General features: G+C 42.9%; 1 protein-coding gene across 2 annotated transcripts in view; it reads right to left on the reverse strand.

Annotated features, from left to right (window-relative positions):
• Positions 1 to 18,876, reverse strand: part of DOCK11 (dedicator of cytokinesis 11) — a 1,108,606-nt gene that overhangs the window by 723,359 nt on the left and 366,371 nt on the right. For both annotated transcript variants that reach the window (XM_069212535.1, XM_069212533.1), the window contains exon 12: positions 6,450 to 6,665. In XM_069212535.1, the coding sequence (XP_069068636.1) occupies positions 6,450 to 6,665 (216 nt within the window). The remainder of the gene's footprint in view (positions 1 to 6,449; positions 6,666 to 18,876) is intronic.

The following is an 18,876-nucleotide window of genomic DNA, read 5'->3' on the forward strand; positions in this document are numbered from 1 at the left end:
TCAACTGAGTCAGAAAGGAGGAACTCATAAGGCTGGCTGAGCAAGCAGAGGCAGCATCAGTATCCTGAAGAATGCTAGGCATCCGGCCCTAAGTCTATAGTGCTGCATCCTTTCGTAGAGATGCTGTCAGCACAGGAAAAATGACTGTTGGCTGTGCTAGGGGTATGGATGGGGCATTTAACAAGATATTGATCTCTGATGTTAACTAGCAGCATAGCGAGTAGTGCTAAGGCATTGAATTGGCTGAGCAACTACAGAAATAAACATACACCCAGCGTGCATCGGCCTACAGATTTTCTAAATATATCTCAGGAATATTTAAAATATTAAGAGACAATGCCTCACCCACCAAATGGTTGCATGCTTCATCATTGGTGTTTCTTTCCACCCAAGTAGGTAAATACCGTTATGGTGGGCTTAACCACTTCCTGGGAGCTCTTATATATTAGTAGCTCTTGGACAAATAGCGGAGCTCAGTTCAAGGTTAAAAAATAGTGATAGGTTTTCCCAAATAATTTATTGGGGCAACAAGAGTCTGGATGCCCTCTAGGGATACAATGATTTTTTACATCTCTAATCTGCCAGCATGTTTTGGCAGATTTCTATATGTTCTTGAGGGTCGCTAGGCCTTCATCAGGGCACCTAGACCTACCTGCCTATCCCCAACTATGTGTAGGGAAATCATGGGAATAAGGCGGAATAGACCTTTATGGCATTCATAAGAAAATACTTTGTTAAATATAAAACATACTGATTTAAGTATAACAGCTATTGTGGGCACGCCACCCTACTCGTGTTGACAACAAAACATGCTCAGACTAGTGTACAATACTGTGACACCATCTTCATTTAAACCTTTACATGGCATGCTGGGGGAATCAGGTTGCATATACTCAAAAACACATGAGAAGTACCTATGGGAGTGGAATATATGAATGCTAAGGTGAGTGAGTAATTTTTCTTACTCAGATTTAGATCTCTATGGGCTCCATTGACTCTGAGGGGACAGACACTTCCCTGTTGTCACAGTCTTGGGAACGACATGTGGCATTGCAAGTTAAAAGTTAAAAAACACTATTTAGTACCCAATTCCCTCACTGTAATATTCCATTTAGGGGCTATTTAAACAAATTTCAACCTATATCGACTAGTGCACTGACAACCCGACTGTCTAAGGTGTCACTTTTGTTGCGTGCTGTGAGGGGTTGGCCACACAGCCTGGCTTGCTGCCAGGTCCTGCATCCAACACAGCACAGGCAACCATCCGGAGGCAGCCAACCCCACGCCATGCATGGCCTTTCCTCATGCATCAGTAATGAAGGGGAGAGGGATTGTTTGGCCCTCTTCTCGAGACTCATTAGTCCTTGGGAACCTCATCCACCATGGCTGTATGTATTTTAAAGGGGAGGGAGGCCATTTGGTCCCCTTCCTGGAGCCTCATTAGGCCCTGGAGACCACATCCCATTGGCCCCTATTTATCTTTTAGTGGAGGGGGTAAATGCCTCACTCCTCGAACCTTATGAAGCATTGGGGACCCAATCAGCTAGGGCCTTCTTTTTAAAGGGGAGGTGGGCTGCATGGCCCCTCTCCCCTGCCTTGTTAGGCCTTGCAACCCTAAATCAGTAAGCCTTTTTTTTTTAAAGTGGAGAGGGGCTGTAAGGCCCCCCTTTTGCAAGCCTATTATGGCCCTTGGGACTCCATCTGCAGGTGCCCAATGCACTATGTAGAGATGGGTGCCCCGGTGCTCACCCACGGCACCTACAATGCACAACATTGGGGGCTGGGTGGGGAGTCTCGGGCCCCACAGCCCCAGCAGGCTACCCACATGCTGCAGGAGCAGCATTGTTCCCGTCTGGAACGCATAGCTATTTATGTCTCTCCCTCCATATGAGAGCAATAACTTGATCTGTTTCTCTGTCTGCATTAGGACAGGCAGAGAAACAGATCAAAAGTCTGCTCCCAGCTGGGGGGAGCATTTTTAAAGCTCTCCCCCACTGGGAGCAGATTTTGGGCCTGATTACAACTTTGGAGGAGGTGTTAATCTGTCCCAAAAGTGACGGTAAAGTGACGGATATACCACCAGCCGTATTACGAGTCCATTATATCCTATGGAACTCGTAATACGGCTGGTGGTATATCCGTCACATTTGGGACGGATTAACACCTCCTCCAAAGTTGTAATCAGGCCCTTTGTGTTTGCTCCCATCTGGTGAAAATTTCAAAAATGCTCCTGACAGGTGGGAGCAAACACAAGTTTCCCTGCCCGTGCCAGTGCAGGCAGGGAAAGTACTGTGTCTCAGTAGTGGGCTCCGCAGGATACAGTATGTGAGCCAGCCTCAAGGGTGAGGTTGCCATGGATATTAACTGTTTGGAAGGAGGGGGTGATAAAGTAGCCAAAAGTAGCACCTCTTTGGAAAGAACCGTGAAGATTTGTCAAATGAGGCAAAAGTTAAACGCATTGCCTATGGAACAGCTGACCTAACTATAACTACCCAGTGCAAGGGCCACAGGGATATATATATATATGTATTACCTAGTGGTGGTAGCCACTAGGTAGTGATAGTTAGGACCGTGTTTCAATAAAAAAGTGTTTATAGTATTGCTAATAACTTTGGCACCGTTTGATGAATCTTCCCAAAATTTCCCAAAAAACAGTGGTGGCCAATTAAGCTGCTGTCTGGACATTTTTGGGGTGATCCATTAGGTGGGAGCCGAGAAAAAGGGGGGGCCCAAAATGCATTTTCCCTGTTCAATTTTCCATTGGGATTTTGAACAGCGATAGTGCCGAAAACACTGGACGGAATAACACCAAATTTGGCAGAAAGGTAACTCTTGGGCCAGAAAGAGGCCTTTTTGTTATTTGGTGTAAATCCATTCAGTAGTTTTCTAGTTATTATATAAAAATCAAATTTGTATACTTAGGGTCGCAAATCCTCCTCGGATCCTCTGCGGATTCGGAGGAAAAGCAAAAACCTGATTGGCTGGCCGCAATCTGGCAGGAAAGTTGCGAACAATAACTTTTTTTTTCTTGCATTGCCTTGGGGGAGTGGGGGCAGTGTAAAAACATATCAGGGGTCAGGATGCAGGTATCCTGACCCCATAGGATACATGGAAGGGTCCCTTAGTAACCCCTCATGGACAGAAATCGACCCTTTTTTTGGCCGATATGCAAATTCAAGGCTCCTCCCTGGATCCTCCTCAGATCCTCCTTGGATCCTGGGGAAAAGCAAGGCCTTTATTGGCCAGCCACAACCCGACACAAATATTAACATGTGTGTTAAAAAAACCATAGAAACTCACTGAAAAAAAACAAAGGTTACGGGGGACGTTATAGTTAGGTTGACGTTTTACCCACACAAAACCATAGAAATTCAGCAGTTATATACTTATCCGAGGAAATTATAACTCGTGCCGGAAAGTAAGTTCAGGCCACGACTTATAGTTTATTGACATAAATAGAGCTATAACTATAACTGCTGAATTTCTGTGGTTTTGTATGGGTAAAACGTTAACCTAACGATAACATCCCAGTAACCTTTGATTTTTTCAGTGAAAAAAAATAATAATATATATATATATATAAATATATCTGTGTTTTTTTTTTGCTGTAGCCATCATTACAGGACTTTGAGACTCTATCCTTTCGTTGTGAAAACTAAAATAAAATTTACAAAATTGCTCAAAATGTTGTCATAGGAATTATGGCTAATACTCTAGAAAGCTAAAATGAGGTCACATTGTCTATGATTTCTCAAATCTTCTTCATGCATTTCAGTGAAACATTCTGATATGCAAAGTGAAACATATACTTCCAACACCAGTGGTGCCACCTTAGACTTCTAATGAACAACAAAAATGCTAGCAAATTAAATTCAAAACAAACATAAGGCACATCCGAATTCCATTTTGTTGAATTTAAAGTTTATCCTAAGGATCAGGCTGAAACTTGAGCTGTTAATGAAGGTATGAAACCAGCAGGTTAAAATGATCAGGAAATTTATGGGATTTTAGTAATTTAAGGCATAAATTATTTTAAAAATATTTAAAGAGACGTCTACATATGTACAGCATTCCTTTTCCTCACCTGTTTACTCAGCCTACCCATCTCCTCATTCGCTTAACAGTTCCCTAATTTTAAAATAGTGACATTTAAATAGACCAATATACAATTACTTACTGAAAAAAACAAAGGTTAGAGTGACACTATAGTTAGGTATGGTAATAATATCCTAGTTTACATTAAAACATATAATTATATATATTCACTGGAAACAACAAAGGTTAAAATAACATTATAGTTAAGTTAGGTGCTATGACCTAAACCTTATATCAAAAAAATGACATGCTCTAATATTAAAAACCCCAAAAACAATGAAATGTGCCAGTTATAGTTTAGTAAACTAACTATGACTTTCACTCCCATCATGCACTGCTTATGACTTCACATTTACATCAGTAAGGCCAAACTGTCTTCTCTCTCACTTTAGCAAAGTCACATGGAGATTAGACACTTCACAAGCCACACTCTATCGATTATACAGTACTTGTTAAACTGGGCCACAAATAAAGTGCCAGCAATAGCCGGAGTGGACATGCTAGAGTGAGGGACTGCCGGAGAGAGAGCAGAAGTATGTGATAACCATATGTCAGCAACTATAGCCAACAAGGGCAGATGTTGGATTGAGAGTGAAGAGAGGCAACAGCCTTGTTTGTTTCAGATTGTGGATAGGTGGTATTTTTTACATGTTTTCTGTGCAAATATATGCACATGTGCACTGTTATGTATACGTTGTTTCCCTCCTTTAAAGACATTACCTGAAGCTGGAAGTCATTCCTGGTGTCAGGAAACACCAAATGCATATGGTGCTCCCAATTTAAGGGGTCATCTCTGGCACAATTATGACTATTCCTGACAAAGTTGGCATTGACATGATAATGGTTAATCTTGATGTATTTTGTGCATCCTTGTGGTATTTGTGGCATAATGGTAGATGTCCATACCATATTTTGAGTATATTTGGCCGAATTCTGGCTATCTATCACTTGATTGTAGCCATCCCTGAAATAACAATGCCCGTGACTGATATGATGTGATGATTCTTAGCAGTTTGATGGACAGCCACAGCACAATTGTATCTTGTCATAATGGTATGCATTGTTGGCATAATATAGGCATCTTTGTCAATATGGTGGGCACCGCTGCCATGTGTTGGCAACATCTGAGCAGGTAAAGGAGAATCTGTCAATGTGATGCATTTGTGCAAAGGATAAAGCTTTTCCTGACATTGCTAATAATATATTAATTACCATTTCTTATGCATTGAGATGGGCAATATTCTCCTACAAGTATGTGTTTTAAATATCGTCCAGCCAAAATAATGTATACAGAATTTCGACTACCACAATATCATGAAGGAAAGTATCTGCAGGCAAGTTTAATTTTATCTACATTCTTAACTCCAATTCTATTTATCTTGAAGGTGTAAGTAGCTTGAAAGAATAGAAGTGGAGCTAAGAATAACAGTATATATATATATATATATATATATATATATATATATATATATATATATATATATATATATATACACTTTCATTATATTGTATTAGTCAATATTGTGGATATCATATTCAGCCACGACAATAGTATGCCAGTCCATATTGTGACATACATATTTCTGGGTAGTCACTACTAGTATTACTGAATGGTGTGGTAGCTATTAGTGATCCCACAAGATGTGGTCACTATTGCAACTAAATTTGATGTGGTAACTAATGCAGCAATGGCGAAAGCTATTAGCAGCTCTGGGCTATTCTCACTGATCAGAAGTAGGTCGTGTTATAGAAGAGGTTGGAGGCTCCTACTTTAGTGTTAGCTGGCATGAGAACATTCTGTAGAAGAGAACACATACATGCACAAATCTTACAGATAAACAAAGAGGTAAATCCCTGGTAAAGGTACTCTGACTAAGTAAATAAAATAAATGATGCCCGTTGTTATCAGTGCTTTAGCAATACCCTTGCTAAAGACTAAACATACGTATTCACTTGGATTATGGCTCTAAAAGGTGGTACCGATACAACGTTTGCAAGTTTCTAAGAGTCAAAGTTATGTATGTCTGAAATCTAGCTACATGTCATGGTAAAAAAGAGATCTAAAATGTATGTTAAGATTATTAGTGTACCTCTGCTAGCTGCTCTATGCATTTCTGCGTGTTCATTCATTTTGTTAATTAGAGAAGACTGTCTTTACTCAGAAGCTTATTTCAATTCTTTTTCGATTTTCCAGTTTCACTACATAAATTCGACACATAATGCTTCAGAGAATAGACGCGGATCAATATGTGGTTATCGGTTGAAAAATGTCGCACTACTTAGCACTGAAAAACAGCTTCGGCTTTTTCTTTGGTAGAGCACTTCCTCTTCTGAAAGTAAATGTTTTTTTGCACCTGTTTTATGCAGCGTAGCCGAGACTCAGCAATTCCATGAATGACTCCATCACTAGCCTGCGCCACACTGCCACAGTCATCGCTTGCTGCTTGTGCTGAGGCATGCGACAGCATGTCACGCACTGAGACGGGGTTTACATCCACGTTAAAGTCAGCAGAAATCTTGCAAGAGTTTTTCACATCAAACAGAGCAAGGCTGACAAAAAAGGGCTCCACCTGAAAACGAAAGAGAATTTGAATAAGAGAAAGCAAAATGCATACCATTTTTTTAAAAATACTGATTACCATGGTTCAGTGCTTAATTTTTAAATAAAAAGGTGCCGGTGCCCAAAGCCCTCCACTTAAACACGTGGCTTCTCCAATCAAATGTGAGAACACGGAATACCGAGGTGGCGTAATCCTGAAGCCATCTCGGGCCTCTTTAATCCATTTAAAGCCACTCCCTGTCTCTTCAACTCACTCTAGCAGCTTTCTACTTTGTAATTGTAATTGTAATTGTAATTGTAATCGTATTTATATAGCGCTTACTACCCCTGACGAGGCGCCGAAGCGCTTTTCGATGAGTAGCACGCTACTCCGGTACCCAACAAGAATTAGTGATGGATTAGTATAATTTAATAAGGAGTACAGTTTTAGTATTATTATGAGATAATTTGAGTTGCAGATATGAGAGTTTGTTAGTTAGATTGACTGGAGTAATGGAGGGGTGGAGGAGGAAAGAAATCCAGAAGTGTTAATTGGGAGTTTATCCTTCATTTACTCAATCCAAAGGCTTGAGATGAATAATAGGGGAGCGGAGGGGAAAGAGGATGTGGATGGGTTAGGGAGAGCATAGAAGTAGGGTGAGAAGAATGCAGGAGAATTTAGTAGGGTTGTGTGGGAGGTCACAGAGGTAGAGTGAGGTTTGATGAGTTAGATGTGGAGGTGGAGGGGAAGAACTTAGGCAGAGATATTTAGGAGATGAAAGTGGTCGAAGGGATTTGGGATGAGTCCGAGTGAGAATGGAGGATAGTTTGATAGAGACATGACATAAGAGTGATGGGTAGATAAGTGTGATAAAAAGAGAGCAGAAATTCATAGATATCAGGAGCCATGCAATGATCCACAAACATGCCAGGCACAGAAACAACATATACACATACATACACATATATATATATATTTATACACACACACACATGAATAAAACACACATATGCACATACAATACATAATTAGAATCATGGGTAAAAAATACTTAGTCAGATAGGTTTAAAAGAGTGTGTGTGTATTTTATTGTTATTGGTTTAGTTTCTGTAAAATGAGCATCGTGGCCTACCCAACCGGAGTATTTTCTACGAGTATGTCAGTAAGCGTTACCTAGCATGTTTTATACGCCCCGTTTATATTGTACAGTAAGAGTACGTGATGGGCCACGGGGTAAAAAACGTCTCCAGCAAACCTTGTGTGCCATTGGCAATTTGATTGTTACTAGTGCGTCTTTGTGGATATGTCCTCGTGCTTCTGAGCATCAACAACGCACGCTTTTCCGTTTTTCCCTTCCTCCGACTTTCCGATATGTGTCTTTTGTTCGCAGCAAATGCTTTATGCAGAAGAATAAGCACCGGCCCTCAAAAATAAGTGCCGGTGCTCAGCACCGGAAACAACAAGCACAAATTAAGCACTGCCATGTTTGCTTTGTGTAAGTAATATCCAGGGTCACGTTCGCTATACTGAAGTGTGTTGCCAAAGAAAGGAAATGAATCAAGAAAAGTGTAATAAAAAAGAGAGTAAAAAATTTTTAGATCTAAATACGTAATAAAAATACAAATCATCTAATATTACCGCTCGCGACGTTTAAATGATTAACACGTACATGGAAAATATTAGTATTTCAGAAGTAAATAGTAAATTCTTAAAAAGTTTTACATATGCAGTATGGGCAATACTGTTTGCTTTACACCAAGAAATGCACTCCATGCTTATCACTGAAAGATAAATTACTGAAATGAGCATTTCTGGTCACTTCAAGTAACAAGTCTTCAAAGTAAACAAGCCTAAAAAAAGAGTGTATCCGTTTAATCAAATCTAATTAAGAAACATGAACAGTTTTAGAGAACTGGATTAACTCTCAGATTCACATTAGACTGGTATGATAATTTATTAATTACAGATATAGCAATGTATTCTTCTACAGCATTAAATCTGTCATAGAGTAATATATTTTGATGAGAATGTCATTCAGTGCAAACCCTGAAGACAGAATGAGATCCACCTTACTGAAAGAGACTTTGAAGCACCAGGTGCCTCATGATTGATTCTTCATCACTGGATGCCCAAAAAATAATGTTTGGTTACGGTCTGTAGCATTTGCCTTGTTGTTTTCTTGCAAATGTCCTACCCTGGGATACCTGCATGATGGGCGGAAGTTTGGGCAATCCTATGATGAAATTACCAGTATTTTCATGTGCTCATTTTTTAGTCTGAGAGTGTTACATGGTAAAATGTGCTGAAATTAATCTAAATATCGCCTGCCCTCTGTTGCTTTGTTCAAAAGCACTGAACATTTGTTCAGATTTGCAACATTCTTTTGACCAATTTATTTCATGTTGCTGTACTAGCATACACAAATGGCATGCGTGGATCTCCCCAGATTTGCAGTGGAATTGTTAAAGAAAGTTGGACATAAACTGTCAGGTTAATGTGAAATCTAGAAGATAGGGTATATAAAAAAAAACTTTTTGTGTATGACTTCTTCATGGAGAATGCATGTAGTTCTCTACCTGATCTGGCTGGGGTTATTGACTTGCAATGCTTAATTTGATCCGGTGGCTGCAGGTGGAGCCCACCAGCCCTCATTTATGGGGTCCAGCACTTTTTTTTCCACCATCAGACTGTAGTAGATCCTAGTTTGTTTTTAATGAAATACATTACAACCTTTAAGATGGCTGCCTTGTCTTGGGTTAGGCCCATGTTTTAGTTTGCATTATCAGTGTCACCACGCTAAGGTGTCAAGATCAAGCGACAAAGACAAACACACTGTAGGTGTTCACTTTAGGTACTTTCCCTCTTCATGCTTTTGAAGGAATTGTTTATATTAATTACCGTCCCAAGCACGCCTTGTTATCTATTGTTTGGGAACAAACCTATGTCAGGGGTCCAAGTAGATCTGTATAAATACTCCATTGCTGCTATTGATGCTGCATGTCGCCTTGACGCTGACCCAGTCTTCATGGTCCTACGGAGTCTGAGCTAGAGACCCCTCATTCCAAGGTAACAAGGGTTGGGTGCTCTTCTCATGGACATGGCATTGGCAGATTGAGGTTTAACATACCTACCTCTCTTTTAGGCTAGAGGTTAGGCCTATCATGCTAGGATATTAGGACATATTACATACTTCATGTCATTTCATGATATTGCAAGATGGTGGGGGTCTTTGTATTAATACCTCTTGTCTTTACCACTGTTCATTGTCCTAATCATCGCAGCCCATGCAACTTATCGCATAATGCAGATTTGCTAAATAAAACCTATTGAAACTTGACTGCATCTTCTTCATTGCCTGTGTCACATTGAAGGGAACCAATTTAACAGTTGTTAGTGAGTATCTTTGAAAAATAAACACAGTTTGCCCAACTGCCCCTGATATCTGGAGGTTGAATTCAACTGTAACAAATAGATGGCAGATGAAGTGCTTTTCCTTCACAATACCACAAAAATATTTTTACTTTTTCGTGTGTTTTTCTGGTTGAAGTTGCTTTGGGTGCATGTGTAATCTTTCTGCATTGCTCCAGAAAATACAGGTGTCCCAATTATTGTACTTTGAGTCACACTTGCAGGTTCATTAATACTGTACAAGATAAAACACAAGCCTTTTACCATGCATCTGACAGGCACTTTAATGAACATTTCTAGACGATCCGAGTGCCAAACATGTCTAGCAGGATGTGGAGATCAATGTAGTTTTGGTACATTTTAGCTTCACCACTACTTTTGAGATCAGAGTAATCTGAAGAATAGTGCACACACGTGTTCCAGAAAAGGAATGGAAGAGACTGCCCAGAGCTCAGAGTGTGGTTCCCTGCTTCAGTAAATAGGTCCTGATGAGATCTCCCATTCAGAGCCAGCCTTCTTCTCACTGCTTATGATCATTTGATATTCCAAAAGGGTGTAATTCAATGACAAATATACAGCTTGACAGAACATTTCCCGAATACCTGTCTCTCAAAAATGTATCTGCTTTGATTCCATAGAGTGTCTGCAACATTAAAGAAGTGAAGTTACATAAAGTAAATTTGATGACATTTCCTCCAATGCGCTGCTATTATTCAAGCACAAACAAATGTGCCTAAATGAAAGAGGGTGCATTAAAGGGAACTCTCTCCACAGGTATGCTGCCACTAAGGCAATGCATGTTGATGAACATTTTAGCTGCTGAATTCAGTCTGGAGGACAGGGCTCTGATTGTCAGGATTACATGTGAGGCACGAATTCAGATGCAAACCCATCAATTCTCTCTGTGGGACCTATGCAAGCAAGAAATGCATGACTACCCATTCACAATCCTCCCAGTTGAAAAGCGTAAGACAATAAAAACAAACACTGGGCCAATGGCACAATCATAATCATGGTGAGGTGGAAGTTTATCCGGCCCCTTCTTGCAGGACACATACTGAAATCAACATTCCACACTAAGAGCCTGATCTAGATTTAAGCAGATGGGTTACTCCGTCACAATGGTGATCATTATTGCCTATGGGATGTATATGTCGGTGGACGGGAATTCAATCACTGTTGTGACGGAGTAACCCATCCGCAGGAATCTAAATCGGGCCCTAAATTATTTACAGTCTTTTGGCCTCTGATACTCCTTCCTGACATTTTACATTTTGATGAGCAAAGCAAGTCAAGGTTTGTTTGACGTGGACCTGGGGTCTAAGTGTTTTAAGTTGTTGACAAGAATCAGAGGAAATTAGAATGTCTAATTCTCTCCAAGCGATCTGAGGGTTGGGAGTTCTTAACCAAGTGATTCCTAAAACCATAGCAAGCAAACGCTTTGTTGACATAATAAACCAATCTGTCTGCACGCCTATTATTTAGTATTGGTTGTGTCCCCCTAACAAATCCCCTGACATTAAATACTGTGCACCGGTACCCCAAATTTCTTCTGTCTCTCTCTTCTTGTGAAGAGAGATCTGTTGTTCCATGCAAAAAGTTGAATCTATAAAGCAGCCTGAAACATCACAGTCAGTAAACGCCATTATTCTTATATAGAAGTGAGGCTCCTCTGGGTTTAACTTCCCTGAAGTAAAGAACGTTTGCAGACAAAATGCCATTCTTTTCCACAGTAAATGCACAAACCCTCATTCTTTCTTTTTTCTAACTTGGTGAGATTAATTTGCACTGATCCTATCTGCAGTGGTTTGTTGCTGTTTTCTTCAACCCTACTGGTTTTTGATGATAGTGTGGGAAATATTTATTTTGTCACCATCTCTTTTCTGTACATTGAGCCTTGTGCTCTGCTTCTATTTGTAACATTGTCAATGAGCATGCCTCCGCTATTATGTATGTTTACTACAAGTGAGAGTGCATCTATCAGGTCCTCAAATAATCCACGATAAACGGCTGCTGCTGCCAATTTGGCTGCCCACTGAGCCTCTGTTTGAAGTTGCTGAAAGTGAGAAATGTAAGTAATTTTCTCTGCTCTTGTGCCGTATAAACAGTAACGCCACATGAGCAGATTGGGGAGCCTACCCTTCATTGAGGACCCTGAAGAAGGTATCCAGGACGTTTTGACAATTGTAAAAGAAGATAATGTTGCTATTTATTAATGCCGTGGTCCACGTGAGTGCTCCCTCATTTAATTGTGGTGAATAATAGTGAATGATTCATGAAATGCAAACAATATTAAGCCCAGAAGAACTGGAACTAATGCGGATCTTCTGATATTTGCCGGGAGGCGGTGTGACCCAAATATGAGCACCAGTATTTCCAACAATATGTAACAAACTAGGAACAGCTAATAGGGGAATAAACTTGTAGATGAGGATGTTCTTGTGTTTTGATATTACTGACCAAACCACCATCCTCTTATTCTCTCATTTCTTTAATCTTCAACGGAAAATGTCCTTTCTTGTCTGGAAATTTCAAGGTCACCATGAATTTTTGCAATGGAATGAGCCATCGCTTGCAGGGGACTAGCATCTCAATGCATGCCTCAATTCTGGCATTCTCACGGTAACTGGGATGTGAGGCAATAATCCACCAGTTCGTTTTCTACGGGATGTATACAAACCAGGAAATACACGACCTATTGTTCACAATTCCACGAGGGAAAGTGAACGCTAGAGTAACAGAAAAGAAACAAACTGCTCTTAGCTCTGCTCTTCAGGACTCGGTACCTAAGGCTCCCTCTGAGGAAGTGACAGGAGATTTTTGTTACCTACCCTCTGGATGCCAGGTGTGGTGGTGTCTTTTTAACAGGTTTATCGGTACAGACAGCTGGGAGTGGTTGTAGGAAGTCTACGGTGTTTATAGCATTCCATGCACAAACAATCTACATTAAAATATGAAACAAAGGTCGCTATTGGTGGATCTATGAACATGTAGGTTGCACATCAAAGACCAGTATTCTTGCCTGATACTCTACAGCATATGCTGCTGGTAAATTCCAGATTAGTCCAGGAATCCAGGTCTGGGGGTATCCATACATTACGATGCCTCTCTTGAAACAAGGTCTGTAATAAACAGGGAACAAAGTGGCACCGATTTCAGGTCAGGTATCTTTTTCAGAAGCTGCAATGAAAGCTGCAACTTGGAGAAATGGGAAAAACAATAAAGTGCAAAAATTCCAAACAGTGAGCAAAATACTAATGGTAGAGGGAACCATATAACCAATGAAAGTTGTGGGGCATCTGTTTCTTCCTGCTGCTTGTATTTAAACTGCCCCAGACGTACTTAACCCTCTTCTGGCTGTATGGATTTGAGAAATCACCGAGGCCTCTGTTTTTCTATGCCTACCCATATACCTCTGGTACCTCAATTGTCAATGATCGGTCCTCCACACCATTTACCCAATCTAACTCTGTCTGGAATTAAATGATTGCTCTCTACGGTTCTGTCACACAACCCTCCTCATCTGTCTGTATACCCTTGTTCTTCTATGGATCCTGACACCGGTATTCATTTACCACAAAATAGAGGCTCTATCAAAGATATTTTATCAACAAGCTGTTCCATTTCTGCAATAAAGGGAATATTTTTGGAAGAAAAGAATTAAGAATGGTTGTTTACTGATGAACGTATTTAAGAACTGACACCTAAATGTGTCCCTTTACCTAACTAAGAAGAACTTGGAGTAGATTATTTGGTTATCTTGGTTCCTGGGTAGTCTGTCCTCTGAGAATTACTGAGAAAATGATTAGCTGCCCTTTCTCTGGCTACTGTAGTGTTTATTTAGCAGGCTTTTCAAGTGTGGCCTGTTGGAAAATGGGTTATTGGTAGGGCAGGTAGGTACCTACACCTAGCAACAAGCCACTAACCTCCACCTAGGTACAGTTAGGTCTCAGTAAATTAATCCCAGCTCAACCCTTGGTAGCTTGGCAACGAGCGTCAAGGCTTAACTTAGGAGACAAAGTGTAAAGCATTCAAATATCACAAAACAGTAATTAAATAAAACACAGGAAACAGTTTAAAAATCTAAAACCAATTTATAAAAATAGTTTATATTTTTATCTTTAAAATGACACAAAAACGATTAAAATCGGTTCAGGGGAACCGGAGATATGAATTTTTAAAGAATTATTACTTTTCTAGCGCTTAGAAACAAAAAGCGCCAATCGGGTCATCTGGTTGCACCTCGACCGGGGCAAAGTCAAACTTTCAGGCCGACCGCGATGGAGCCCTGCTCGGCTACAGGTCGCTGGAGGCCTCGGTTAAAAAGTTACCTTCTGAATTAGTCTTTATTTTGAAGTTTTTCTTCACCAGGACGAACCTGCCAGTTGAATCCGACCTCCTGGAGCCCTTGTCCGGATACACGATGTGGGTTTCCTCGGTGGAGACTTTTACCTTCGGACTTTGTCGTTTTTTCGAGATGAAAATCCTTCGACCGGGGTAAACCTGGATCTTGATCCGACGTCCATGGAGCCCTTCTCGGATACGATGGCTGGGAGGTCCCGGTCAACTTTTTACCTTCGGACTTAGTCTCTTTTTTGGATGTTTTTCTTTACCGGGACGAACCACGAAGTCAGGCCGGGTTGCGGTTGAGGCAAGCCGGCTAGAATTTCCGCGGCGGGTCGGTCCCTCTCTGGAGCTTTTTTCCAAAAATTCTCAAATCTTTTCCAAACTTCTGGGGCTTCACCCAGATGTTCTTTTAAGGTTCTTTTGGGGTCCACAGCTCACCCCAAGGGTCCAGAAGTACTGTGATGGTCCTTGGGGGGTGCGGACTTCAACTCCCAGAATGCACCTGGCGCAAACTCCTTTTTGGCCACTGCACAGTGGTCAGCTGGTCGCTTTCTTCAGGAGTTGGTGCAGGGGACTCTGGTTTAGCAATTTTTCACCTGTAGCAAACAGGGAGTCCCTCCTTGAACCAGTTGAAGCCAGGCAAAGTCCTTCTTGTGGTGAAGCCCAAGTGTGCAGCTGGTGCAGTCCTTCTGAGTGCAGGGTCCAGGTGCAGGCCAGGGGTCCAGCAGGGCATTCCTTCTTCTTCTTTAGTTCCTTTCTTGTTGAATTCTGGAGGGGATCTGAGGCGTGGGTGCAGGTCTGCCAGTTTTATCCTTGCTCCTGGGTGAAAAGCAGGGGGGCCCTGGTTCTCCAATCAGGGACAGGGTCGTCCCCCTGTGATGACCACTTCCTGGGAAGTGTGGCAAAAATCCATCCCAGAAGGCAACAGTCTCTAAAAATCCAACATGGATGAATCTGATTTTTGGAGGTTACATCTGGCTGAGCCCACCCACTGGTGTGGCTAAAAATCATAAACACACCCCTCTCCTGCCCTCTCCTAATCTAATCAAGGGGGCACCTAATTGTCTGGGGTTGCAGGATGTGGGGGTGTTGCTGGGTGCTGCAAATGTCCTTCTCTGCCTTTGAAGACCAGTTTGGCAGCCCTCCCCCTTCCTGCCTCACCATCTGCTGAGGGGAGATTCTCTCCCCCAAGCACATTCCTTTGTGTGAAGCCAGGCCACTTCACACCTCATTAAGGCAGCCTGGCAGAAGCTGCTGCAGGCTGGCCAATCAGAGCACAACAGCAAAAACAATGCAGAGCTGAAATTGGCAACTTTTTAGGTAAAGTCTAAACTTTTTACCTGGACAAGTTATATTAAATCCAACAACTGGAAGTTGTGGGATTTATTACAACAATCAATTTGATACCAAATTCTTGGTATGTAACATTTAAGGAGACTTTAAAATTTAAAATAAAGTCTGCCCATTCTAGCCTATGAAGGCCATTTACTTCAATGAGGGAAAAACGAATTTGGCTGTTTTTACCTCACCAGGGCTTATAAATCTATTTTTATAAAGTCCCTGCTTATAGTTACATGGCACCCAGCCCTAGGGGCACATAGGGCACACCTTAGGGGTGACTTATATGTAAAAATAAGGTAGTTTAAGACTTTGGAAGTACCTTTAATTCCAAAGTCGAATTTGCATATAACTTTAATTTAAAAGCAGCCAGCAAGGCAGGCTTGCTTTTAAAATGACACTGGGCACCTCAGCAGTGCACCTAGGTGTGCACCACCTATGCTGTGGTCCCTAAACCTACATGCCCTACCATATTCTAGGGACTTATAGGTAGGTTAACTTAGCCAATTATAATTAGCCTAATTTGCATATCCATTTTACACAGAGCACAGGCCCTGGGACTGGTTAGCAGTACCCAGGGCACCATCAAAGTCAGGAAAACACCAGCAAAAAGAGGAAAATGGGGGCAAAAAGTTATGGGGCCTCTGCAATCAGCCCTGTTTTCTCACACAACCCCCCCCCCAGCCCACACGCCCAGGAGACTCAGCCCAACCCTGGGAGAGTCTTCCTGGCTTGTTAGGCGAGGAAGACAGTGAAGAAAACTGGCTGTCCCTTTGCAGGGCCTACTCTGCCTTATATCCTCCTGTCAGGGTCACTCCCTATGGGTAGTGAAGTCATCCCAACAGTAAAAGGACCCAACTCAAACTGAAACTTTCCTCTAGGGGGGTCTTCCTCCTTTCTCTCTGCCAACTTGGGTAGTGAGGTGCCCACCTCCCCTACTCCAAACTTTGCTAGGGCAACACCTAGCTTACCCAAAGAGGTCACCCAACATTTGAGCAACCCCACCATGACCAATAGGGTCAGGGGGCCTACTTTGCTATTGGCTTTGGGGTCTGCCTCCCAGGCCAAGTACAGTGCTGCCAGGAAGGCTAGCACCCAGCAGAGGCTACTGACAGCTGTCAGTACCCAGAACCACACCCTAAGCTCTCCACTGACAGGTGGCTGAGCTGCTTTAGGGGCAACTTTGGGGTCCTGGCACCCCTCTTGCTGTCTAGAGTGGGGGGCTACCACCTCCTGTGGCAGACACCCTCCTTCCACTCTCTCTTCTGTCAGTGCAGGGGCAACACCTTGCATCTGGACAGCTGCCTGACTACTCAGGACTTCCTTGGGGTCAGGTGAGGCCTCACCAGTGCCAACTCTGGGCTCCCCCCTTACTGGGGCAGAAGGCCCTTGGCTCCCTGGAACTCTCTTTAAGAGTGGCCTACCCTTCCTTTTCTTCTTTCCTTTTCTTGGGGACCCCTGTCTCCTAACTGTAGGGACTGACTCCCCAGGACTTTGGGTTGGGGGGGCGCCCTGGGCGACCACCCCATCTGTGACCAGACTCACCTCTGGGAGGTCATTGCCCAGGATACAATCTAGGGGAAGGTCAGCACTGACTACCACCCTAATCCAGTCAAGGATACCCTCCCTCTCTAGGGGCACTATGGCTACAGGTTTGGAGGTGACCTCCCCTGTGGCTATCCTGACTTTCTTTGTCTTTCCTGGGACATACATGTCTGGGGTCACTAACCGGTCACTCACTATAGTGTGACTGGCACAGGTGTCTCTCAGGCCAGTGGTAGGGATCCCATTCACTTGAATGTGGTGGAAGTGCCTACTCCCACCCTCAGGGATCACCAGCTTACCATCTGGTCCTGTCTCCCAGCTCAATGCTAGGAGGACTTCATCATCTGAGGAATCCTCCTCTATGGCTACACTGGACAGCCCAGTGCTAACCACCTTCTTTGGACAGGCTGCATCTCCTCTGAAGTGACCTGTCTGCTGACAGTCAAAGCAAGCCCTACTGTCCAAGAGCTTTTTTAACCCTGGGTCTCCCTGTCTCTGCTTGTCAGAGTGGGAGTGGGATTTACTCTCCTCCTTCTTAGGGTTCTGGGGTACAGAGGGAGTCTTTGTGGTGGGCTTACCACCTCCCTCCTTAGGTTTTTGGGGACCTGTCCCCCCCTTCTTGGAGTCTCCCCCCTGGGACTTGACAACCACCCTGGTTCTCAACCACTCATCAGCTGCCTCCCCTAGCTCTCTAGGGTTGGTCTGCTTAGAGTCCACTAGATGCTGGCGTAACCTTTCTTGGGTACAATTGGTCAAGATGTGCTCTCTCATGATCAGATTGTATAACCCCTCATAAGTATCTACTTTGTTACCAATAATCCAGCCCTCTAGTGCCTTTAGTGAAATGTCCACAAAGTCAACCCAAGACTGGGTACTGACCTTCTGGGTGTCCCTGAACTTCATTCTATATTGCTCTGGGGTCAGACCAAAATTCTTGGCTAAGCACCTCTTCATACTAGGGTATGAATCTGCCTCCTCCCCCCTTAAGGTCAGAAGCCTATCCCTCCCTGAGTTGGGGACCAACTCCCACAAAAGGGAACCCCAGTATTGAGGCCTAACCCTTCTCATTTGGAGTGCCCTCTCAAAGGCCCCCAGCCACTTATCTATGTCATCCCCCTCTACATAAGCAGGAACCACCCCCTTGGGTAATCTGGGGCAAACTCCCCCACCAATGGACACCTCAGCTTCTTTATCGCTGCTTCCATCTCTTTTCTCTTTGTATGCCCACTTTTTCTTTTCTAGGGCCAGCTTCTCTGCTTCCAAAGCTATGTATGCTAGCTGGGCCTCCAGCTCTCTTTCTCTGATGGATGGGTTCTCTCCTCCTGAAAGGACCCCCTTCCCACCACTAGCTTTGGATCTGCCCCTAGTGACTGTGTTTACTGAGGACCGTTCTTCCTCATCCTCACTTAGGCTCAGATGCCTTCCCTCCCCTGAGTGGTTAGAGCTTGCATCCTCCCTTCTTTCTCCCTCCTCTGGAGCTTCTTCTGACTCTACCTCTTGGGCCTCAGCCCATGCTGAGAGGGATGTGATCAGGATTTGCTTCCTGAGATCAGTGGTTGCAGGCAACCCTCTTTCAACACACAACCCCCTAAGCTGGACTACT

The sequence above is a fragment of the Pleurodeles waltl genome, chromosome 2_1, assembly GCF_031143425.1.
Source record: "Pleurodeles waltl isolate 20211129_DDA chromosome 2_1, aPleWal1.hap1.20221129, whole genome shotgun sequence".
NCBI classification, from domain to species: domain Eukaryota; kingdom Metazoa; phylum Chordata; class Amphibia; order Caudata; family Salamandridae; genus Pleurodeles; species Pleurodeles waltl.